General features: G+C 48.4%; 1 protein-coding gene across 1 annotated transcript in view; it reads left to right on the forward strand.

Moving 5' to 3' along the window:
* The window catches only part of SMARCA5 (SNF2 related chromatin remodeling ATPase 5), a 413,986-nt gene that overhangs the window by 98,898 nt on the left and 295,510 nt on the right, over nucleotides 1–19,578 (forward strand). The window contains exon 14 of the mRNA XM_069242595.1: nucleotides 3,279–3,411. Within this exon, the coding sequence (XP_069098696.1) occupies nucleotides 3,279–3,411 (133 nt within the window). The remainder of the gene's footprint in view (nucleotides 1–3,278; nucleotides 3,412–19,578) is intronic.

The raw sequence follows: 19,578 nt of genomic DNA on the forward strand, positions 1-19,578 counted from the left end.
GGGGGGGAAACATAAACTGCATGCAGTTACTTGGTAGGGACTTACAGGACCCATCTTGAGTTAAAGGCAGTATGGGCAAGGTCCAAAGCAGCACCAACAGGTCACTTCGGGAGGCACTAAGGCATCTGGGTGTAGTTGCTTTTCAGCCTCCGGTGCCCTAATGTTGTCCTATGGACTGCACTGCATACGGTACTTAGCAACAACTTAAAGGACTGTTCTTCTGGACTTGGTGACTGTGAGTGCTCCTGGTGGAGAAACCCCCAACACCTCAAAGCACCTCTGCACCCTTCTCCCCTGGCCTGTGGAGAAGAGGACCTGAGGTGTCCCCACTTCCCCGAGCATCTCAAGACTTGAACCCACCTGTTGGTTCTCCTTGACGGGACTCCCTGTCCAAGCCTGCAGCCTCTTTTCAACTGGACCGATCCCTATTGACTAACATTGGGTACCCAATGCTGTACCACACCTTGCACCCGGCTGCCCGGTGTGACCTGTTGGTGTGGTGCTAACCCTTGCCCAATACTTAACTTACGTTCAGGAGGTCATGTAAGTCGCTGTACTATACCTGTTAGCCATATTTGATTTTCCTCCATAGGATAACCTTTCAGCTTCCAAAAACTGCACTGTCGACTTTTCAAAAGTAAAGATTTTTTTCTTGCAAAACATACTTACCAGATTGTATTGATTCTGCTGCCTAAACATATATAAACATACTTGTTTTTTGTAAATTGGCATTGATGTCCTTATTGAGTTGCGTTTGCGTATCATTTATTGACTGTGTATTTGCAAATGTCTAACACTCCTCTAATAAGCCTAGGGATGCTCAACCGCACTACCCCCTAAAAGTGCACTTTTGGGTTGCAAGGGCAAGCCCCTCTCCGCTGGTTAGGAACCCCTGGACTCTTTGGACAATGTATCTCATTTTGATAAATAAAGAGCCAGCTTCCTACACCTGTTAGTACCCTTTTTGGGGTCCCTGGCATATTTCTTCAAAAAGGTTAGTACTCTGGTCTCTATTCAGGATCGAGACCATCTTGTCTGGGAGTCAGGTCTGGGGCATTCAGCACACAATCTTTTATGACCTCTTTGTCAAAACTCTTTCTCAGACTGCTGCCTGTACTCTGCCACAGCTGGGGCAGGAGACCACTCTGAGGCCTTGGGTGGGTAATCTCCATAGGTGCAAACTGTAAAGGATTGGAGCTTCTAGGCCCAAGTTGCACTTTGGGGAGATCACAGGATTTCTTTTCTTGACTTTTTTTTTTTGGGTTGTTTTGGGGGATCTAAGTAGAGGAATGAGAGGAGGTAGAGTCACTGTCATAATCACCCTGGCCAGGCTCTGAGTCAGGGGCTGTGAAGGTCCATGGGCACTATCTATGAACTCCCAGCCAATCCTGAGAGTTGAGCCAGAACCTTGGCATGATGCCCATTCTGCAGTTTAATAGGATTCTTTTGAGGACTCTAGGAACTCCCCTGAGTGGAAGTGGAGGAACCCGAGGCAGATTTCTTCATTTTGATCAAATGCTCCAACTGATCAGTAATGGGTTGAAGAGCAAAAGCCATGGCCTGACTGACCGATTATTTAAATAGAAATGTGTAAATATAATCTTTTTTTTTTTTTTTTTTTTTTACTGACATGTCCATAGTCTCCTCAAAACCATCAAAATATTCACCTTCCTCCTCAAAAGTTCTATGCCATGTGGAGTCATAGGGCTCCGAGGCAGACATGATGGCAATTACCAAGTCTTCAGACACAGGAAGTAGAAAGAGTTGGCAATGAAACCCAAAATAGCATTCTGAAGGAGAAGCGAGCACTTCCCAGGCACAGCCGGTCACCAGATTTCTTGCAGCACCCAGTAGGTCCTGCAGGGAGGGGTGTTAAGTTCCTAGGCCAAAGATTCCAAAAAGGATTGTGACTGCAACAAAAAGTTCTCCAAAATGTTATGCCAGGAATAGAGCAGGGAGAATGAGCCAGACGTGGTGTATAGATTGTCCCTGAGGTTGGAGGTGGGGATGGGGCGTCTGATTTGGAACCTCTTGCTGGCTCCCAGTCAGTGACTGCAGCCACGTTCAACCACCACAGAGCTGCGAAGGAGGGTCAGGCTGTAGACTGCAAAGGATGGCTGCACACGGCACCCAATTGGACTACACATGCTCAGGCCTCGCACCCAAAGGGCACACAACGATCTGAGACAACTGCTAAAATGAGCAAGCAGAGAGGCTCACAACTAAGTATTTTATGGAGAGGAAGGAGAAAGTGGGCACTCACAAATATGACCAAATGAGCCAATGCAGTAGCAGTGAAAAACAAATCAATGTAGAAATGTAAGAATCTATAGATAAAGCAATCCACAAAGCATTAATGTTGACTGCCAAGCAGCAAAGAAAGAGGCAGCTAGATGGTGTTACTCTGATTTGACTGCATGGAGGAGGGCGGACTGGGGAGGTGGTGTTAATGTGAAATGTGTTTTGATATCCATATGGCCTTTAGTTTTTTGTTCATAACTGTTTTGATATTTTCTGGTTTTGGCAGTAAAGGAAGAGCAGCATAATCGGACCCTCTGGTCCTGACATAGAATCAAATGGAAACGCACCCAAACTTTTGTGTGTAGCAGATGAATATAAGCAATTGAATAATCCATAGATGTAAGGTTCCTGACGCAACTGTAGCCTCTATTTCATATTTCCCCCTGCCCTTTCATTAAATGAGAGGCATTAATGTCTCACTTGGCTCTTCCTGTATGTCCACATAACCATAATTGGCTCTAGCATTTAATTCAATCAATGACTATTGTAGATGGAATAGTGTACCAAAAAACGTGTTTTGCGCCTTTCAAACTTCATTTATACTGCCCAACTTTCTCCATGAGCTTTTTTAATCGGTGTCTCCTCATGATACTCAAGGCCATATGTCCCTGATGCAGCCAAGTCTTTCTATGCCCATTGCATAACTGGAATTCTGTGCACTTTGAATTCTGAGGGTACTCCAAATCTGGATAATTTGAGGAAACCTTGTTCCTGGTTTCTCGTCACTGGTTCTTCTTAGGATTTTGTCCAGTTATCTGTGCCAAGAAGCACTACAGTTACATATTCACAAAGAGATTTCCCCTTTGCAGGCCAGTCATTCTGCCTTTGTCAGATAAAAAAATATTTTTTCCTTTGATTTGACTTTGAAAAGCATAATGTTGATAATATTGAAGTTTGTAATTTTTGGCATTTTAACTGTAAGCCAATTTCCAGCCCACTTGTCACATGTTTTTGCTTTGGATTTTTCTCCTCTCCAGGATCGTGCCCACAGGATCGGCCAAACCAAGACTGTTAGAGTTTTTCGCTTTATCACCGATAACACTGTGGAAGAAAGAATAGTGGAGCGTGCTGAAATGAAACTCCGGCTCGATTCAATAGTTATTCAGCAGGGTATGATTGGCTTGCCTTACGACGTGCACATTTTGTTTCCAAACTTAACATCAGTTACCTGTTTTGGATGCTCAAAAGTTGTAGTTCATTCAGTGTTTTAGATGCTTTTAATATTTGCATGATGTAAGGAAATGCCTCCTTGGCATGGTTGACCCCTGACTTTTTGCCTTTGCTGATGCTATGTTTACAATTGAAAGTGTGCTGAGGCCTGCTAACCAGGCCCCAGCACCAGTGTTCTTTCCCTAACCTGTACTTTTGTATCCACAATTGGCAGACCCTGGCATCCAGATAAGTCCCTTGTAACTGGTACTTCTAGTACCAAGGGCCCTGATGCCAAGGAAGGTCTCTAAGGGCTGCAGCATGTCTTATGCCACCCTGGAGACCTCTCACTCAGCACAGACACACTGCTTGCCAGCTTGTGTGTGCTAGTGAGAACAAAACGAGTAAGTCGACATGGCACTCCCCTCAGGGTGCCATGCCAGCCTCTCACTGCCTATGCAAGTATAGGTCAGTCACCCCTCTAGCAGGCATTACAGCCCTAAAGCAGGGTGCACTATACCATAGGTGAGGGTACCAGTGCATGAGCATGGTACCCCTACAGTGTCTAAACAAAACCTTAGACGTAAGTGCAGGGTAGCCATAAGAGTATATGGTCTGGGAGTTTGTCAAACACGAACTCCACAGCACCATAATGGCTACACTGAAAACTGGGAAGTTTGGTATCAAACTTCTCAGCACAATAAATGCACACTGATGCCAGTGTACATTTTATTGCAAAATACACCCCAGAGGGCACCTTAGAGGTGCCCCCTGAAACTTAACCGACTGTCTGTGTAGGCTGACTAGTTCCAGCAGCCTGCCACACTAGAGACATGTTGCTGGCCCCATAGGGAGAGTGCCTTTGTCACTCTGAGGCCAGTAACAAAGCCTGCACTGGGTGGAGATGCTAACACCTCCCCCAGGCAGGAGCGGTAACACCTGGCGGTGAGCCTCAAAGGCTCACCCCTTTGTCACAGCACCACAGGACACTCCAGCTAGTGGAGTTGCCCGCCCCCTCCGGCCCCGGCCCCCCCTTTTGGCGGCAAGGCCGGAGAAAATAATGAGAATAACAAGGAGGAGTCACTGGCCAGTCAGGACAGCCCCTAAGGTGTCCTGAGCTGAGGTGACTCTAACTTTTAGAAATCCTCCATCTTGCAGATGGAGGATTCCCCCAATAGGGTTAGGATTGTGACCCCCTCCCCTTGGGAGGAGGCACAAAGAGGGTGTACCCACCCTCAGGGCTAGTAGCCATTGGCTACTAACCCCCCAGACCTAAACACGCCCTTAAATTTAGTATTTAAGGGCTACCCTGAACCCTAGAAAATTAGATTTCCTGAACCTACAAAGAAGGACTGCCTAGCTGAAAAACCCTGCAGAGGAAGAACAGAAGACACCAACTGCCTTGGCTCCAGAAACTCACCGGCCTGTCTCCTGCCTTCCAAAGAATCCTGCTCCAGCGACGCCTTCCAAGGGACCAGCGACCTCTGAATCCTCTGAGGACTGCCCTGCTTCGAAAAAGACAAACTCCCGAGGACAGCGGACCTGCTCCAAAAAGACTGCAACTTTGTTCCAAGGAGCAGTTTTAAAGAACCCTGCAACTCCCCGCAAGAAGCGTGAGACTTGCAACACTGCACCCGGCGACCCCGACTCGACTGGTGGAGAACCAACACTTCAGGGAGGACCCTCCGGTGACTCTACGACTGTGAGTACCAAAAGTTGTCCCCCCTGAGCCCCCACAGCGACGCCTGCAGAGGGAATCCCGAGGCTTCCCCTGACCGCGACTCTCTGAAACCTAAGTCCAGACGCCTGGAAAAGACCCTGCACCCGCAGCCCCCAGGACCTGAAGGACCGGACTTTCAGTGCAGGAGTGACCCCCAGGAGGCCCTCTCCCTTGCCCAGGTGGTGGCTACCCCGAGGAGCCCCCCCTTGCCTGCCTGCACCGCTGAAGAGACCCCTTGGTCTCTCATAGACTAACATTGAAAACCCGACGCTTGTTTCTACACTGCACCCGGCCGCCCCCGCGCTGCTGAGGGTGAAATTTCTGTGTGGGCTTGTGTCCCCCCCGGTGCCCTACAAAACCCCCCTGGTCTGCCCTCCGAAGACGCGGGTACTTACCTGCAAGCAGACCGGAACCGGGGCACCCCCTTCTCTCCATTGAAGCCTATGCGTTTTGGGCACCACTTTGAACTCTGCACCTGACCGGCCCTGAGCTGCTGGTGTGGTAACTTTGGGGTTGCTCTGAACCCCCAACGGTGGGCTACCTTGGACCAAGAACTGAACCCTGTAAGTGTCTTACTTACCTGGTAAAACTAACAAAAACTTACCTCCCCCAGGAACTGTGAAAATTGCACTGTGTCCACTTTTAAAATAGCTATTTGTGAATAACTTGAAAAGTATACATGCAATTGAAATGATTCAAAGTTCCTAATGTACTTACCTGCAATACCTTTCAAACAAGATATTACATGTTAAATTTGAACCTGTGGTTCTTAAAATAAACTAAGAAAAGATATTTTTCTATAACAAAACCTATTGGCTGGATTTGTCTCTGAGTGTGTGTACCTCATTTATTGTCTATGTGTATGTACAACAAATGCTTAACACTACTCCTCGGATAAGCCTACTGCTCGACCACACTACCACAAAATAGAGCATTAGTATTATCTATTTTTACCACTATTTTACCTCTAAGGGGAACCCTTGGACTCTGTGCATGCTATTCCTTACTTTGAAATAGCACATACAGAGCCAACTTCCTACACATGACATCTGCTATAATTTAAGTGCTCTTTTTAGGAGTACTCTCTGCAGCTTGGAAGGGTTGTGCTGTCCTTTCTTGTATGTTTGTTCTGCCCTGACCTATGGTTTTCCTCCTCTGACCGCTACAATCTGAGAGTGCCCTGGAGATGCTTGCTTGGAGAAGCTGACTCTGTAGGAAGCTGGCCTGGTGGAGGTAAGACATCACACTATATATGTACAGTAGCAATCACAAACCGGCATAAAAAGTAATAGAAAACAGTAAAAAGCAATAGACAATAATGAGGGGATGGGGACCAAACCATAGACTAAAAGTGGAATGCAAAAGTTGGGTCCCCACCCAAGGAAGTAGAACCGGTAGAGGTAAGCTGTGGAAACCTGGAAACCCCAGAGGTAAGTACTAGAGTGCCCCCCAGCGACCAGGAGAAAAGAGGTAAGTTACTTTTTTTTCTCCAACCCACCTAAAGTCCTAAAAAGAAGGATATTGCAACACCCAGAAAAGACTGCAAGAAACCAGCAGTGGATTCCTGAAGAGGATCTTGAAAAAGAAGGGGACCAGGTCCTGTACTCTTGGAAGTGTCCAGTGGTGGCAGGAGCCACTACCCACCTGTCTGTGGGTGTAGGAGTTGGTCGACTGTAGGATGAAGACTGTCAGCAGTGCAGCCCTGGAGTCGAAGAGTTCCTCGAGGGTGCAGTCGACGTCTCATGCCGGATGGAAGATTGCAGACCCTCTGTGTATTGGAAAAGCCACCAACAAGCCTTGGCAAAGGCAAGAGTCGCAGTAAACAAAAAGTGGAGCTGCCGGGGACCAGCAAGGTCCAGGTGGACTCAACCCACAGAGGGGAGTCCCAGGGGACCCTCAGCAATGCAGAGAGTATACAGAAGAGGTGGCCTCGTAGAGGACCAACTGGAAGAGGACCCAGGAGTTGCAGAGGAGCCCACGCAGCACAACTGAAGAAGGGTCCCATGCAGCAGGAGAAGCACGCAGAGGGCTGTGCGTCGAAGGGAAGAGTGGTGGAGTCTGGGGCTACACGGAGCTTGAAGATCCCTTAGAGGAAATGTCAACAATCCTTGGTAGCTGCAAGAGGCGCGGTGCACGGGGGTACTGTCCTGTGTGGGATTACCTTCATCAAAGTTGGACAGCTAGCAGAGAGGACCAAGGGACCCTTCAGACCACCACCAGTGATGCAGGATCCACGCAGCTCAGGATGAGCAGAGATACACGCAGTTGGTCTCTGCGGATGCAGGGGAGTGACTCCTTCACTCCAAGGGAGATTCCTTCTTCCTTCTTTTGCAGACAAAAGACTTGCCGCCCTCAGAGGATGCACAGCTGGGGAAATGTTGCAGTTGCTGGAAGGAGCCGGAGAAACAACGTTTCAGAGTTGCAAAGGAGTCCTGCTGGAGTATTGCCCGTCTAATCTGGGGCTCCACCCAAGAGGGAGACCCTAAATAGCCCTGGAAGGAGAATTGGTTGCCTAGCCAGGTGACCACCTATCAGGAGGAGGCAGTGACGTCACCTGCCTGACCTGGCCACTCGGATGCTCCCAGGGGCCTCAGCCCACCTTGCATTCAAGATGGCATAATCCAGGGGCCATCTGAAGGAGCTCTGGGCACCACCCCTGGGGTGGTGGTGGACAGGGGAGTGGTTAGGTAGTGACCTATGTCCAGTACATGTGTAAAATGGTGTCCCCGCACTCATAAAGTCCAGGAAAATTAGCTGTATTTCGTAGGGGCACCTTTACTCATGCAGGGGTGCCGTCACACACCGGTACCTGCACCCTGTCCTCTGGGCTGGGAGGGCCTTCTATGGGGGTGACTTGCAGTGACCTGTAGTGAAAGGGTGCATGCACATTTTTATGCAGGATGCAATGGCAGACACATGTTACATGGACTCCGATGGGTTGCAGTATACATGCTGCAGCCCATGGGGAACCCCTGGTGCACCCAATACCCTGGGTACCATATAATAGGGACTTATAAGAGGGCACCAGTATGCCAAATGTGGGGTGTAAGGAAATGCCTCCTTGGCATGGTTACCCCCTAACCTTTTGACTTTGCTAAGATTTGATTGAAAGTGTGCTTGGACCCTGCTAACCAGACCCCAGCACCAGTGTTCTTTCCCTAAACTGTACCTTTGCTTCCACAATTGGCACAGCCCTGGCACTCGTCGTTTGTAAATGGTACCAAGGGCCCGATGCCACGGAAGGTCTCTAAGGGCTGCAGCATGTCTTATGCCACCCTGGGGACCCCTCACCACATGCACACTGCCTCACATCTTGTGTGTGCTGGTGGGGAGAAAAGGGCTAAGTCAGCATGGCACTCCCCTTAGAGTGCCATGCCAACCTCACACTGCCTGTGGCATAGGTAAGTCACCCCTCTAGCAGGCCTTACAGCCCTAAGGCAGGGTGCACTATACCACAGGTGAGGGCATATGGGCATGAGCACTATGCCCCTACAGTGTCTAAGCAAAACCTTAGACATTGTAAGTGCAGGGTCGCCATAAGAGAATATGGTCTGGGAGTTTGTCAAACACGAACTCCACAGTTCCATAATGGCTACACTGAAATCTTGGAAGTTTGGTATCAAACTTCTCAGCACAATAAATGCACACTGATGCCAGTGTGCAATTTATTGTAACATGCAGCCATTGGCTACTGCCCTCACAGACCTAAACACACCCCTAAATTGAGTATTTAGGGGCTCCCAGAACCGAGGAAAATAGATTCCTGCAACCTAAAGAAGGACTGCTGACCTGAAGCCCTGCAGTGAAGACGGAGACCACTGATTTGGCCCCAGCCCCACCGACCTGTCTCCCTACTTCAAAGAAAACTGCAACAGCAACGCATCCAACAGGGTCCAGCGACCTCTGAAGCCTCAGAGGACTACCCTGCATCTAAAGGACCAAGAAGCTCCTGAGAACAGTGGCCCTGTTCAAGAAACTGCAACTTTTGGAAAAAAAGAAGCAACTTTTAAAGAAGACACGTTTCCCTCCGGAAGCGTGAGACTTTCCACTCTTCCGCAGGTCGAGCCGGGGGCATCGGGTGCAAACTAACACTACAGGGAGGACTCCTCAGCGACTGCGAGCCCGTGAGTAGCCAGAGTTGAGCCCCCACAGCGACGCCTGCAGAGGAAATCCAGAGTCTCCCCCTGACTGCTACTGCCTGCTTCAAGGAACCAGACGCTTGGGAACCACACTGCACCTGCAGCCCCAAGACCTGAAGGAACCGAACTCCTGTGCAGGAGCGACCCTCTGCCTAGCCCAGGTGGTGGCTACCCCGAGGAGCGCCCCCCCCCGGTGCCTGCCTGCATCGTTGAAGAGACCCCCGGGTCTCCCACTCCCATTGATTCCTATTAGAAAACCGACACCTGTTTGCACTCTGCACCCGTCCGCCCCTGTGCCGCTGAGGGTGTACTTTCTGTGCCTGCTTGTCCAAAACCCCCCTGGTCTGCCCTCCGATGTCACCTGCTGGTAGACTGGAACCGGGGCACCCCTAATTCTGTTGAAGCCTATGTGTTTTGGGCACCACTTTGACCTCTGCACCTGTCCGGCCCTGAGCGGCTGGTGTGGTAACTTTGGGGTTGCCTTGAACCCCCAACGGTGGGCTACCTTAGACCCAACTTTGAACCCTGTAAGTGTTTTACTTACCTGTGAACTTAACATTTACTTAGCTCCCCCAGGGACTGTTGATTTTTGCACTGTCAACTTTTAAAATAGCTTATTGCCATTTTTGTCAAAACTGTACATGCTATTGTGATAATTCAAAGTTCCTAGAATGCCTGAGTGAAATACCTTTTATTTAAAGTATTGTTTGTAAATCTTGAACCAGTGGTTCTTAAAATAAACTAAGAAAATATATTTTTCTATATAAAAACCTTTTGGCCTGGAGTAAGTCTTTGAGTGTGTGTTCCTCATTTATTGCCTGTGTGTGTGTGTGTGTGTGTGTACAACAAATGCTTAACACTACCCTCTGATAAGCCTACTGCTTAATAGAGCACAAAATAGAGCATTAGAATTATCTAATTTTGCCACTATCTTATTTCTAAGGGGAACTCTTGGACTCTGTGCACACTTTCATACTTTGAAATAGTATATGCAGAGCAACTTCCTACATGGGATGTTTGTGGTCCAAGCAACCAAGTTTAAAGGGAGAGAGCCCAGTCACTGGGGTCCTGGTTACCAGGATCCCAGTGAACACTGACCAGCAAAAAGTGGGGGTAACCATGCTAATATGAAGCTAGTTTCCTGCAGGCCTTAACAGTGGTCACCCAAAATGAATGCTCCTCTGAGTGAGGGTCACTACGTACCCCTCATCCGAGGCCACCTGTTGTGGGTTCAGAACATAGAGCCTCCATGGCATCAATCCAGTGTTAAAAGAATTGAATAGAATCTGTTATCAAATTTTTTTTATGTCTCACTCTGGTTGCACCCTGCTGGCCCACTTGTGTAAAGTGCTGCTTCTTTTTGCTAACCTAGACCCTTGCACTGTTATCCAGCACTCGTGTTAGATGCGGTTGTGAGCCAGTGTAACACATCTATGGTGGGTGGGTGAGTGACCATAATGTGGCAGCCTATGAGATCCTTTTTGAAGACCCCCCTGGCCTGGCATATCCAAGATGGAAACTGAACTATTTTCCCAGGAAGTGGATGTAGATGGTTAATATTCCTGTTGGTGGAGGGAGGGGGATCCAGTCATTTAAGGGAGAAGTGTGAAGACAGGGCTCCTCTAGATATTTGCTGAGGTATTTGGGTCGTGAGGAGCTGATTAGTCTTCATCACTGTAATTTGGTGTATGGTAGATGGAGGAGGCTGCAGGCTCTGTTGTAAAAAGTGATGAAGTTGCCTTTGGTGGTGCAGAAACGTCACACCTCTTTGTGCACCTTTGTGTACTTCAGGATAGAGAACCCAGTACTACCTGCTGTGTGAAACCTTAATGAACACACTGTCTGGAGAACAGCCTTGGATGGGCCCTTGAAAGCAGACCCCTCTCAAATGGGTACTACGGTTTGAGGCAGTGTATAAAGCTGTGACCACCAACCACCCCACTTTGTTCCAGTTTCAAGTTCTCTATGACCAAGGGAAGGGAGTTCTCAACTGAGTACTGAGCACTGTTGTGCCACCAGGGTTGTGTCTCGCTGACAGCGAGCCTCCCAGAGGTGAGAGAACATCTGAACAGTCTGGATTTCTTGCCCTGAAGTGCCTTAAAGCCTACCCAGTGCAGCAGCTGTAAGATGACACCTGCATTTGTTGCTGAATATTGGCTGCACCTGGCCTGCCAGACTGAAATGGAGCTTCCATTTCTCTGCAGCTTTCCCCCGGTGTGTGGGAGAACCCCTTGTGATGCATGGCAGCAGACAAAAGGAATTGTGAGAGTGGACTTTACCCAAATTCACTTTGCTCCTGAATTGCCCTTAGAGCAAGGAAAACCCAGTAGTCGGGAAGGGATGGTGAGATAACAGAGTGGTTGTAGCGACCACAGGAAATACCACCAGTAACACCAAATATGTGACTATTGGAGTGTGTAGAATTTATTACAACAGTGATATTAAAGTAATTTTTCAAAGACACAAAGTGGGCTGCACATTCACTTTGTGTCTGTTGATAGACCACCTTGCTGATCAGCATGACTCCTTGCCCACCTGAAGGTCAAGTGTGGCAAAGATGTCACTTAGCCCAGTTTGCAGAGCCAAGGGCTGGCCCCAGGACTTAGGCAGCAAATAAACTCAACCCCTGTTATTGAGGCCCAGTAGTCACTGCCTGCCTCACAAGCGCAGAGTCTGACAGGCACTGTACTTTTTACCTCTGTTCTTCATAATACTGCCCACTGGCTGTTTCTAATGAACTCTGTTCAGTGCTCTGTATCTGGTGTCCATTGCTTATGTCCTACATGCCATGTTACGGTTTGTGTGTTCTCTCCCATAAGGTCTGAGTAAATTGCGGTATCAGTTTTGGGTAGTATGCCTGTGCTACTGGATGTTGGGTTTCCTTGTGTATTTGACTTGTGTAGTGAGCTGTCTGTGTATATGATATATCAAAATTAGCTATATCCTGCAGAGTCCAGGGGGTTCCCTTACTAGTAGACAGGTTTGCTGTAGCAATCCCAATGTGCTTAAAAAAAAAAAAAAAAAAGTAATGTTTTATTAAGGGGATTAGTGTGGTCGAACAGCCTTAGGCATGTCAAAGAGGAGTGTTAGACATCTGCAAATAAACAGTATATAAATGTGTAGCAGGTTGGCATAGTTTATGGCGTACACCTATGATGTGGCACCCTCTACTAAGTCCAGGCATCCCTTCGTTATAGTGAATAGGTGTCCAGATAACAACAGCTCTCTAGGTGTAGCCGAGGCGAGCAGCTGAAGCTTATCCTGGAGTTATGTAAAGCACTTGCAATAGCACAGTAGTCGGTCAGTCACTGTTGACAAGAAAGAACCACACCAGGTGTTGTAAAAATAAAGGTTTATTTATTACAGCACTAAAGTTACTCCAAAATTAGTATCTCCACCTGGAGATATCAACACACAAAAATATACACTTTAACAGTCAGCAAAAGCATAAAAATGCATGGCGCCCTATGAGAGGGGGATGGGGGAGGGTAAATCGTATACTAAAAGTGGTATAGGAATAAAGGTGCCCAAACAAGGTAAGTGTTAGGGTCCAGGGTTTGGGGAATAGGAAATTACCAAAGGTAGGTACTAGAAATCCCACAGGCGCCCGGGTGCAGAGCTGTTACTGAGTGGGGTGTCCCAGAGGCTAACACAGGACTGTTGTTTTTATGGATTCAGGATCCTTCCCAGTGGACCACAAGGAAACCAGTTGGCACAAAGAATGTTGGAGAGTGCCCCTACCTGTGGATACCTAGGAGTACCTATACCAGGGAGCCCAGTTGCATAGGGGTGAGGTGGTGTCGGAAACCCTCGAGGTCAATGGAAGCCTCTGTTGTCACGAACTGTGGACCAGGCCGGTGAAACCAGGAGGTGGAGAGCCTGAAAAAGGAGACTGTGTCCAAACTACTCAGATGTGCAGGTAGGCAATGCTCACCCTCTTGGAGGTGAAGTTCCACAGGAGAGTAAAGGAAGAAATCCACCTGGGGAGTCAAGGGGGATGCTGGAGTTCCTTGGAGTAGACCACTAGCTTTCCCACGTCAGTCGCCAGATTGCAGGAGAGTCAGTGGCCAGCAGGACCACCAACAAGCCTTGGCAAATGCAAATAGCTGATGCAAGGAAGATTGCAGGTTTTGGAGGACCAGCAAGGTCCTTGTTACTTCACCCTTAGCAGGCCTTCAGCAGTGAGTAATGCCATCTGAAGTCGTAGGAGCCCCCACAAGAGACCCACTGGCAGTAGGCGCAGGGAGGCCTCAGCAGCACAACAAAATAGGAGTCCCACGTCGCAGGAACTGCTGAGTGGAAGCTGAATCCGGATTTGCGGAGTGCTGGAGGCTGGATCTTCTAGGACCTCGAATATCTCTTAGGGGGGGGAAGAGCCAACAAGCCTTGTCAAGTGCAACAGTCGCAGTGCACAGGGGTTCCGTTCCAGTGGCTGCAGCAAGGGCCCACCGTTTCCCAAGTTGGTCAGAAGACAAGTTGGACCCGGAGAGGACCACAGAACCACCACCTGTGAGCAGAGTCTTTACGTTGTCTGTGGGACAGCAGGATCCACCAACCAGTCGTCTTGAGGTGTCTGTGGATGCTGGGAAGTGACTCCTTCACTCCAGGGAGATTCCCTTCATGCTTCCTGGTGCAAACAGTCCTTGTGACCCTGGAGGATGCACAGACATGGATGTTGCAGAAATATTGCAGGAGCTGGAGGAACATGTTGCAGTGGGAGCTCTCCCAACTGGATACAGTCATGCTTCAGTTCCAAAAGCAGACCAGCAGCGATTTCATACGCCAGACGCAGAAGATGTCTTGCAGAGTTCCTTGTAGAGTCCTGCTCGACGAACCTGAGGACCCACCCTTTGGGTAGCCCTTAAGTAACCGTAAAAGGGGGTTGGTCACTCTCAGAGGTAACCCACCTATCAGAGGAGTCCGATGTCATCTACCTGCCCTAAGCAGTCATATGCTCCCAGGGGCCTCTGCACAGTTTATTTTCAAGTTGGCAGAATCAAGTGGCCTCCTGGCAGAGCTCTGTGCACCTCCGTAGGGAAGGAGCCAGGCAGGGGAGGTGGTCACACCCCCCTGCTCCCCCTCCCCCTGTCCTTTGTGTGGCTTCATGCCAGAGCGGGAACCAGTGCCAACCGGATTATGCAGGGGGGGGGGGGGAATTAAAGCAGTCTGGTGGCTCTCAGTGGCCACCCTAGCACAGGAACGCCTGTTTCAAAGGGTGCGGTGGTCACGCCTCTCCCTTGCAGGAAATCCTTTGTTCTGCCTTCCCCGCTTGAGTTAGGCTCACCAGCAGGAGGGCAGAACAGTGTCTGGGGTCAGCAGCAGCCATACCCTATAAGGCAGCACAGGCAGAACTGGGGATCCTCCAAAGAACCCCCAGAGTACATGGGGATCACGCAACTATCACTCTAATCGGTGTAGTTGCATGATTCCAACATGTTTGATTCCAACATGTTTGATTCCAAACATGTAAAAAGGGTTGCAGAAGCCATTATGTAGTTGGACCACTCATGTTGACCAGTGTCCACTACATACCTTAAGATGGCTTCCCCGCACTTACAATTTAAACCAAGGGCGGCCATTCCAAGACCCAGTGCCTCAATACGTGATCACAACAGATGCTTCCATGATAGGGTGGGGAGCACACCTCAACCAGCACAGCATACAGGGACAATGGGACGTTCAACAAAGGCAACTGCATATAAATCATTTAGAGCTGTTAGCAGTGTTTCTAGCATTGAAAGCATTTCAACCGCTAATAGCCCACAAACACATTCTTGTCAAAACCGACAACATGACAACAATGTATTACCTAAACTAACAGGGAGGGACACACTCATCACAACTGTGTCTCTTAGCACAAAAGATTTGGCATTGGGCGATTCACAATCACATTCGCCTAATAGCACAGTACATCCCAGGGATTCAAAACCAGTTAGCCGACAATCTCAGTTGAGATCACCAACAAACACACAAATGGGAAATTCTTCCCCAGATACTACAAACTTACTTTCGAAGCTGGGGAACGCCACAAATAGACCTAGTCGCAACAAAAGAAAACTCAAAATGCCAAAACTTTGCGTCCAGGTATCCACACCCTCAGTCCAAGGGCAATGCTTTATGGATGAGTTGGTCAGGGATGTTTGCTTACGCTTTTCCCCCTCTCCCACTCCTTCCTTAATAAACAAATTGAGTCACAACAAACTCAAACTGATATTAATAGCACCAACCTGGGCCCGTCAGCCATGGTATACACCACTACTAATCCTGATCGGTAGTACCTCATATCAAACTACCAAACAGACCAGATCTGTTAACTCAACACAAACAGATCAGACACCTGAATCCAGCATCGCTCAATCTAGCAATCTGGCTCCTGAGGTCTTAGAATTTGGACATTTAGACCTTGCACAAGAATGTATGGAGGTCATTAAACAAGCTAGAAAACCTACTACAAGACATTGTTACGCAAACAAATGGAAAAGATTTGTTTATTACTGCCATATTAATCAAATTCAACCACTACATGCTTCTGCAAAAAACATTGTAGGCTATTTATTACACTTACAAACATTCAAACCTAGCATTTTCTTCTATCAAAATACATCTCACAGCAATATCTGCTTACCGGCAGATTAAACATTCAACATCACTCTTTAGAATCCCAGTCATCAAAGCATTTATGGAGGGTTTAAAAAGAATCCTACCCCCAAGAACACCACCAGTTCCCTCGTGGAACCTCAATATTGTATTAACAAGACTCATGCGTCCACCATTTGAACCCATGCACTCTTGTGATATGCAATACTTAACCTGGAAAGTAGCCTTCCTAGTAGCTATCACATCTCTTAGAAAGGTAAGCGAAATACAAGTATTCACTATACAAGAACCCTTTATACAAATACATAAACATAAAGTGGTGCTCCGTACAAATCCAAAGTTCTTACCAAAAGTCATATCACGTTCCACCTAAACCAAACAGTGGAACTCCCAGACTTTTTTTCCACAACCAGACTCAGTAGCCGAAAGAGCCTTACCTACATTAGACATCTGCAGCGTCTCATGCCACGAACAGATATATATATGGAAAATCTCCCTTACTCAGTGTACGTGTGTGTATGTATGTATATATATATGTTCGATGGCATGTGTAGCTGCAGATACACATGCTGTGCACAGTCCGCCATCTGGTGTTGGGCTCGGAGTGTTACAAGTTGTTTTTCTTCGAAGAAGTCTTTTCGAGTCACAAGACCAAGGGGCTCCTCCCATTTCGACTCCATTGCGCATGGGCGTCGACTCCATCTTAGATTGTTTTTTTCCGCCATCGGGTTCGGACGTGTTCCTTTTCGCTCCGTATTTCGAATCTGGAAAGTTAGCTAGTTATCGGAAAATTTGACGGTATTGTTCGCGCTCGGTACCGGTTTAGTGTTAGCACATCGACACCGAAAAAAAGAAGCGCTCCGGCGGCCCTTTGGGGCTTCCACTCTTCAGCAGGGCCTGGTCGGCTCAACCGCGTCCATCTCCAAACCTCATGGACCGGACCCCCTTCCGTTTCTGCCCGAATTGCCACGCAAAGTATCCTTATACAGACCAACACTTGTTCCGTAATCTGTGTCTATCACCGGAACACAGGGAGGATACTTGCGAGGCCTGTCGGGCATTTCGATCGAAGAAGACCCTATGCGATGGAAGTGCTAGAAGACTCCAGATGGCGTTGACACTGGCCAGACAGATCGTCGAGGAAGAAGAGAGATTCTCCATTCAAGATTCGGACTCGGACGAGTCCGAAACTGAGCAGCTGAAGGCGCAGCAACAAACTGAGTAAATCAGCCCCGGCAAAGACTCACTCAAATTATAAAGCCGAAGGGGATGCCACTGCCAACAGGCCATGGCTTTACCCGAAAACACAGTGACCAAACATCTGCACCGAAAAAAGCCTCCCAGCAGCCGAAGACATCCGACCCCGGTCGAGATACCGGCTCCGAACCATCTCGGCACCAAGAGTTTGACACCCCCCAAAGTAAAAAAAAAAAAAAAAAGTTTCCTCGGAGCCGAAAAAGAGCATACCGAAACCTTCGGTGTCGAAACATGCAGCCTCTGAGCTGAAAACAGGCTCCTATACAGAAGATCACGGCTTTTCCAGCCAAATGCAATGGCACAGATTTGAGCAGGAACTAGGCATGGGAGAGCCAGACCATACCCAAAGGAGGTTGCACATACAGAAAGAGACGGGGAAAATTCAAACTCTTCTTCCAATAAAAATGAAGCAAAAGCTAGCATTCCAGGAAGCGGAAATGCAGCCAAGGGCAAAGGTGGCAAGAGACAAGACACCACCAAGGGATTCGCCACAGCCTTCACCATTGCATTCACCACACCTGTCCCCGATAGCAACAACTCCAATGCAGTTGCCAACACACACGGGGATGAGACAAGATGACCCGGATGCATGGGACTTATATGATGCACCGGTCTCAGACAATAGTCCCGATTGCTACCGGCCAAGGCCGTCACCACCTGAGGACAGCACTGCATATATGCAGGTGGTATCAAGGGCAGCTACCTTCCATAATGTAGCACTGCATGCGGAGCCAATAGAATACGGCTTTTTATTTAACACCTTGGCATCCACTCACAGCTCTTACCAAAGTTTGCCAATGCTCCCAGGCATGTTAAAACACGCCAAACAGGTGTTCCAGGACCCAGTAAAAGGCAGAGCCATCACGCCTAGGGTGGAGAAGAAATATAAACCTCCCCCAACGGACCCTGTGTTTAGAACACAGCAACTAACACCAGATTCGGTGATAGTGGGAGCAGCCAGAAAGAGGGCAAACTCCCAATCCTCAGGAGACGCACCACCGCCCGACAAAGTCAGAAATACGATGCAGCAGGCAAAAGGGTGGTAGCACAGGCAGCCAATCAATGGCGGATTGCCAATTCTCAGGCTCTACTGGCTCGCTACGACAGAGCACACTGGGATGAGATGCAACATATCATTCAGCACTTGCCCAAGGAATACCAAAAACGTGCCCAACAGGTTGTTGAGGAAGGACAAACGATTTCAAACAACCAAATAAGGTCTGCGATGGACTCGGCAGACACTGCAGCAAGGACAGTGAACACTGCAGTAACCATTCGTAGGCACGCGTGGTTACGGAGCTCGGGTTTTAAACCAGAAATCCAGCAAGCTGCGCTAAATATGCAGTTCAGCCAAGAACAATTGTTTGGGCCGGAGGTGGATACAGCAATCGAAAAGCTCAAAAAGGACACACACGGCCAAAGCCATGGGCGCGCTCTACTCCCCACAGAACAGAGGTGTAGGAAGTTGCCTCTGTATGTGCTATTTCAAAGTAAGGAATAGCATGCACAGAGTCCAAGGGTTCCCCTTAGAGGTAAGATAGTGGCAAAAAGAGATAATACTAATGCTCTATTTTGTGGTAGTGTGGTCGAGCAGTAGGCTTATCAAAGGAGTAGTGTTAAGCATTTGTTGTACATACACACAGGCAATAAATGAGGAACACACACTCAGACAAATCCAGCCAATAGGTTTTGTTATAGAAAAAAATATTTTCTTAGTTTATTTTAAGAACCACTGGTTCAAATTCTACATGTAATATCTCATTTGAAAGGTATTGCAGGTAAGTACTTTAGGAACTTTGAATCATTACATTAGCATGTATACTTTTTACATAAAACACAAATAGCTGTTTTAAAAGTGGACACAGTGCAATTTTCACAGTTCCTGGGGAGGTAAAGTATTGTTAGTTTTAGCAGGTAAGTAAATTACCTACAGGTTTGAGATTGGGGTCCAAAGTAGCCCACCGTTGGGGGTTCAGAGCAACCCCAAAGTTATCACACCAGCAGCTCAGGGCCGGTCAGGTGCAAAGGTCAAAGAGGTGCCCAAAACACATAGGCTTCAATGGAGAGAAGGGGGTGCCCCGGTTCCAGTCTGCCAGCAGGTAAGTACCCGCGTCTTCGGAGGGCAGACCAGGGGGGTTTTGTAGGGCACCGGGGGGGACACAAGTCCACACAAAAAGTACACCCTCAGCAGCGCGGGGGCGGCTGGGTGCAGTGTGTAAACAAGCGTCGGGTTCTCTGTTGATTTCAGTGGGAGACCAAGGGATCTCTTCAGCGGTGCAGGCAGGCAAAGGGGGGGCTCCTCGGGGTAGCCACCACCTGGGCAAGGGAGAGGGCCTCCTGGGGGTCACTCCTGCACAGGAGTTCCGTTCCTTCAGGTGCTGGGGGCTGCGGGTGCAGAGTCTTTTCCAGCCGTCG

This window comes from Pleurodeles waltl, chromosome 1_2 (assembly GCF_031143425.1).
Source record: "Pleurodeles waltl isolate 20211129_DDA chromosome 1_2, aPleWal1.hap1.20221129, whole genome shotgun sequence".
Lineage (NCBI taxonomy): Eukaryota > Metazoa > Chordata > Amphibia > Caudata > Salamandridae > Pleurodeles > Pleurodeles waltl.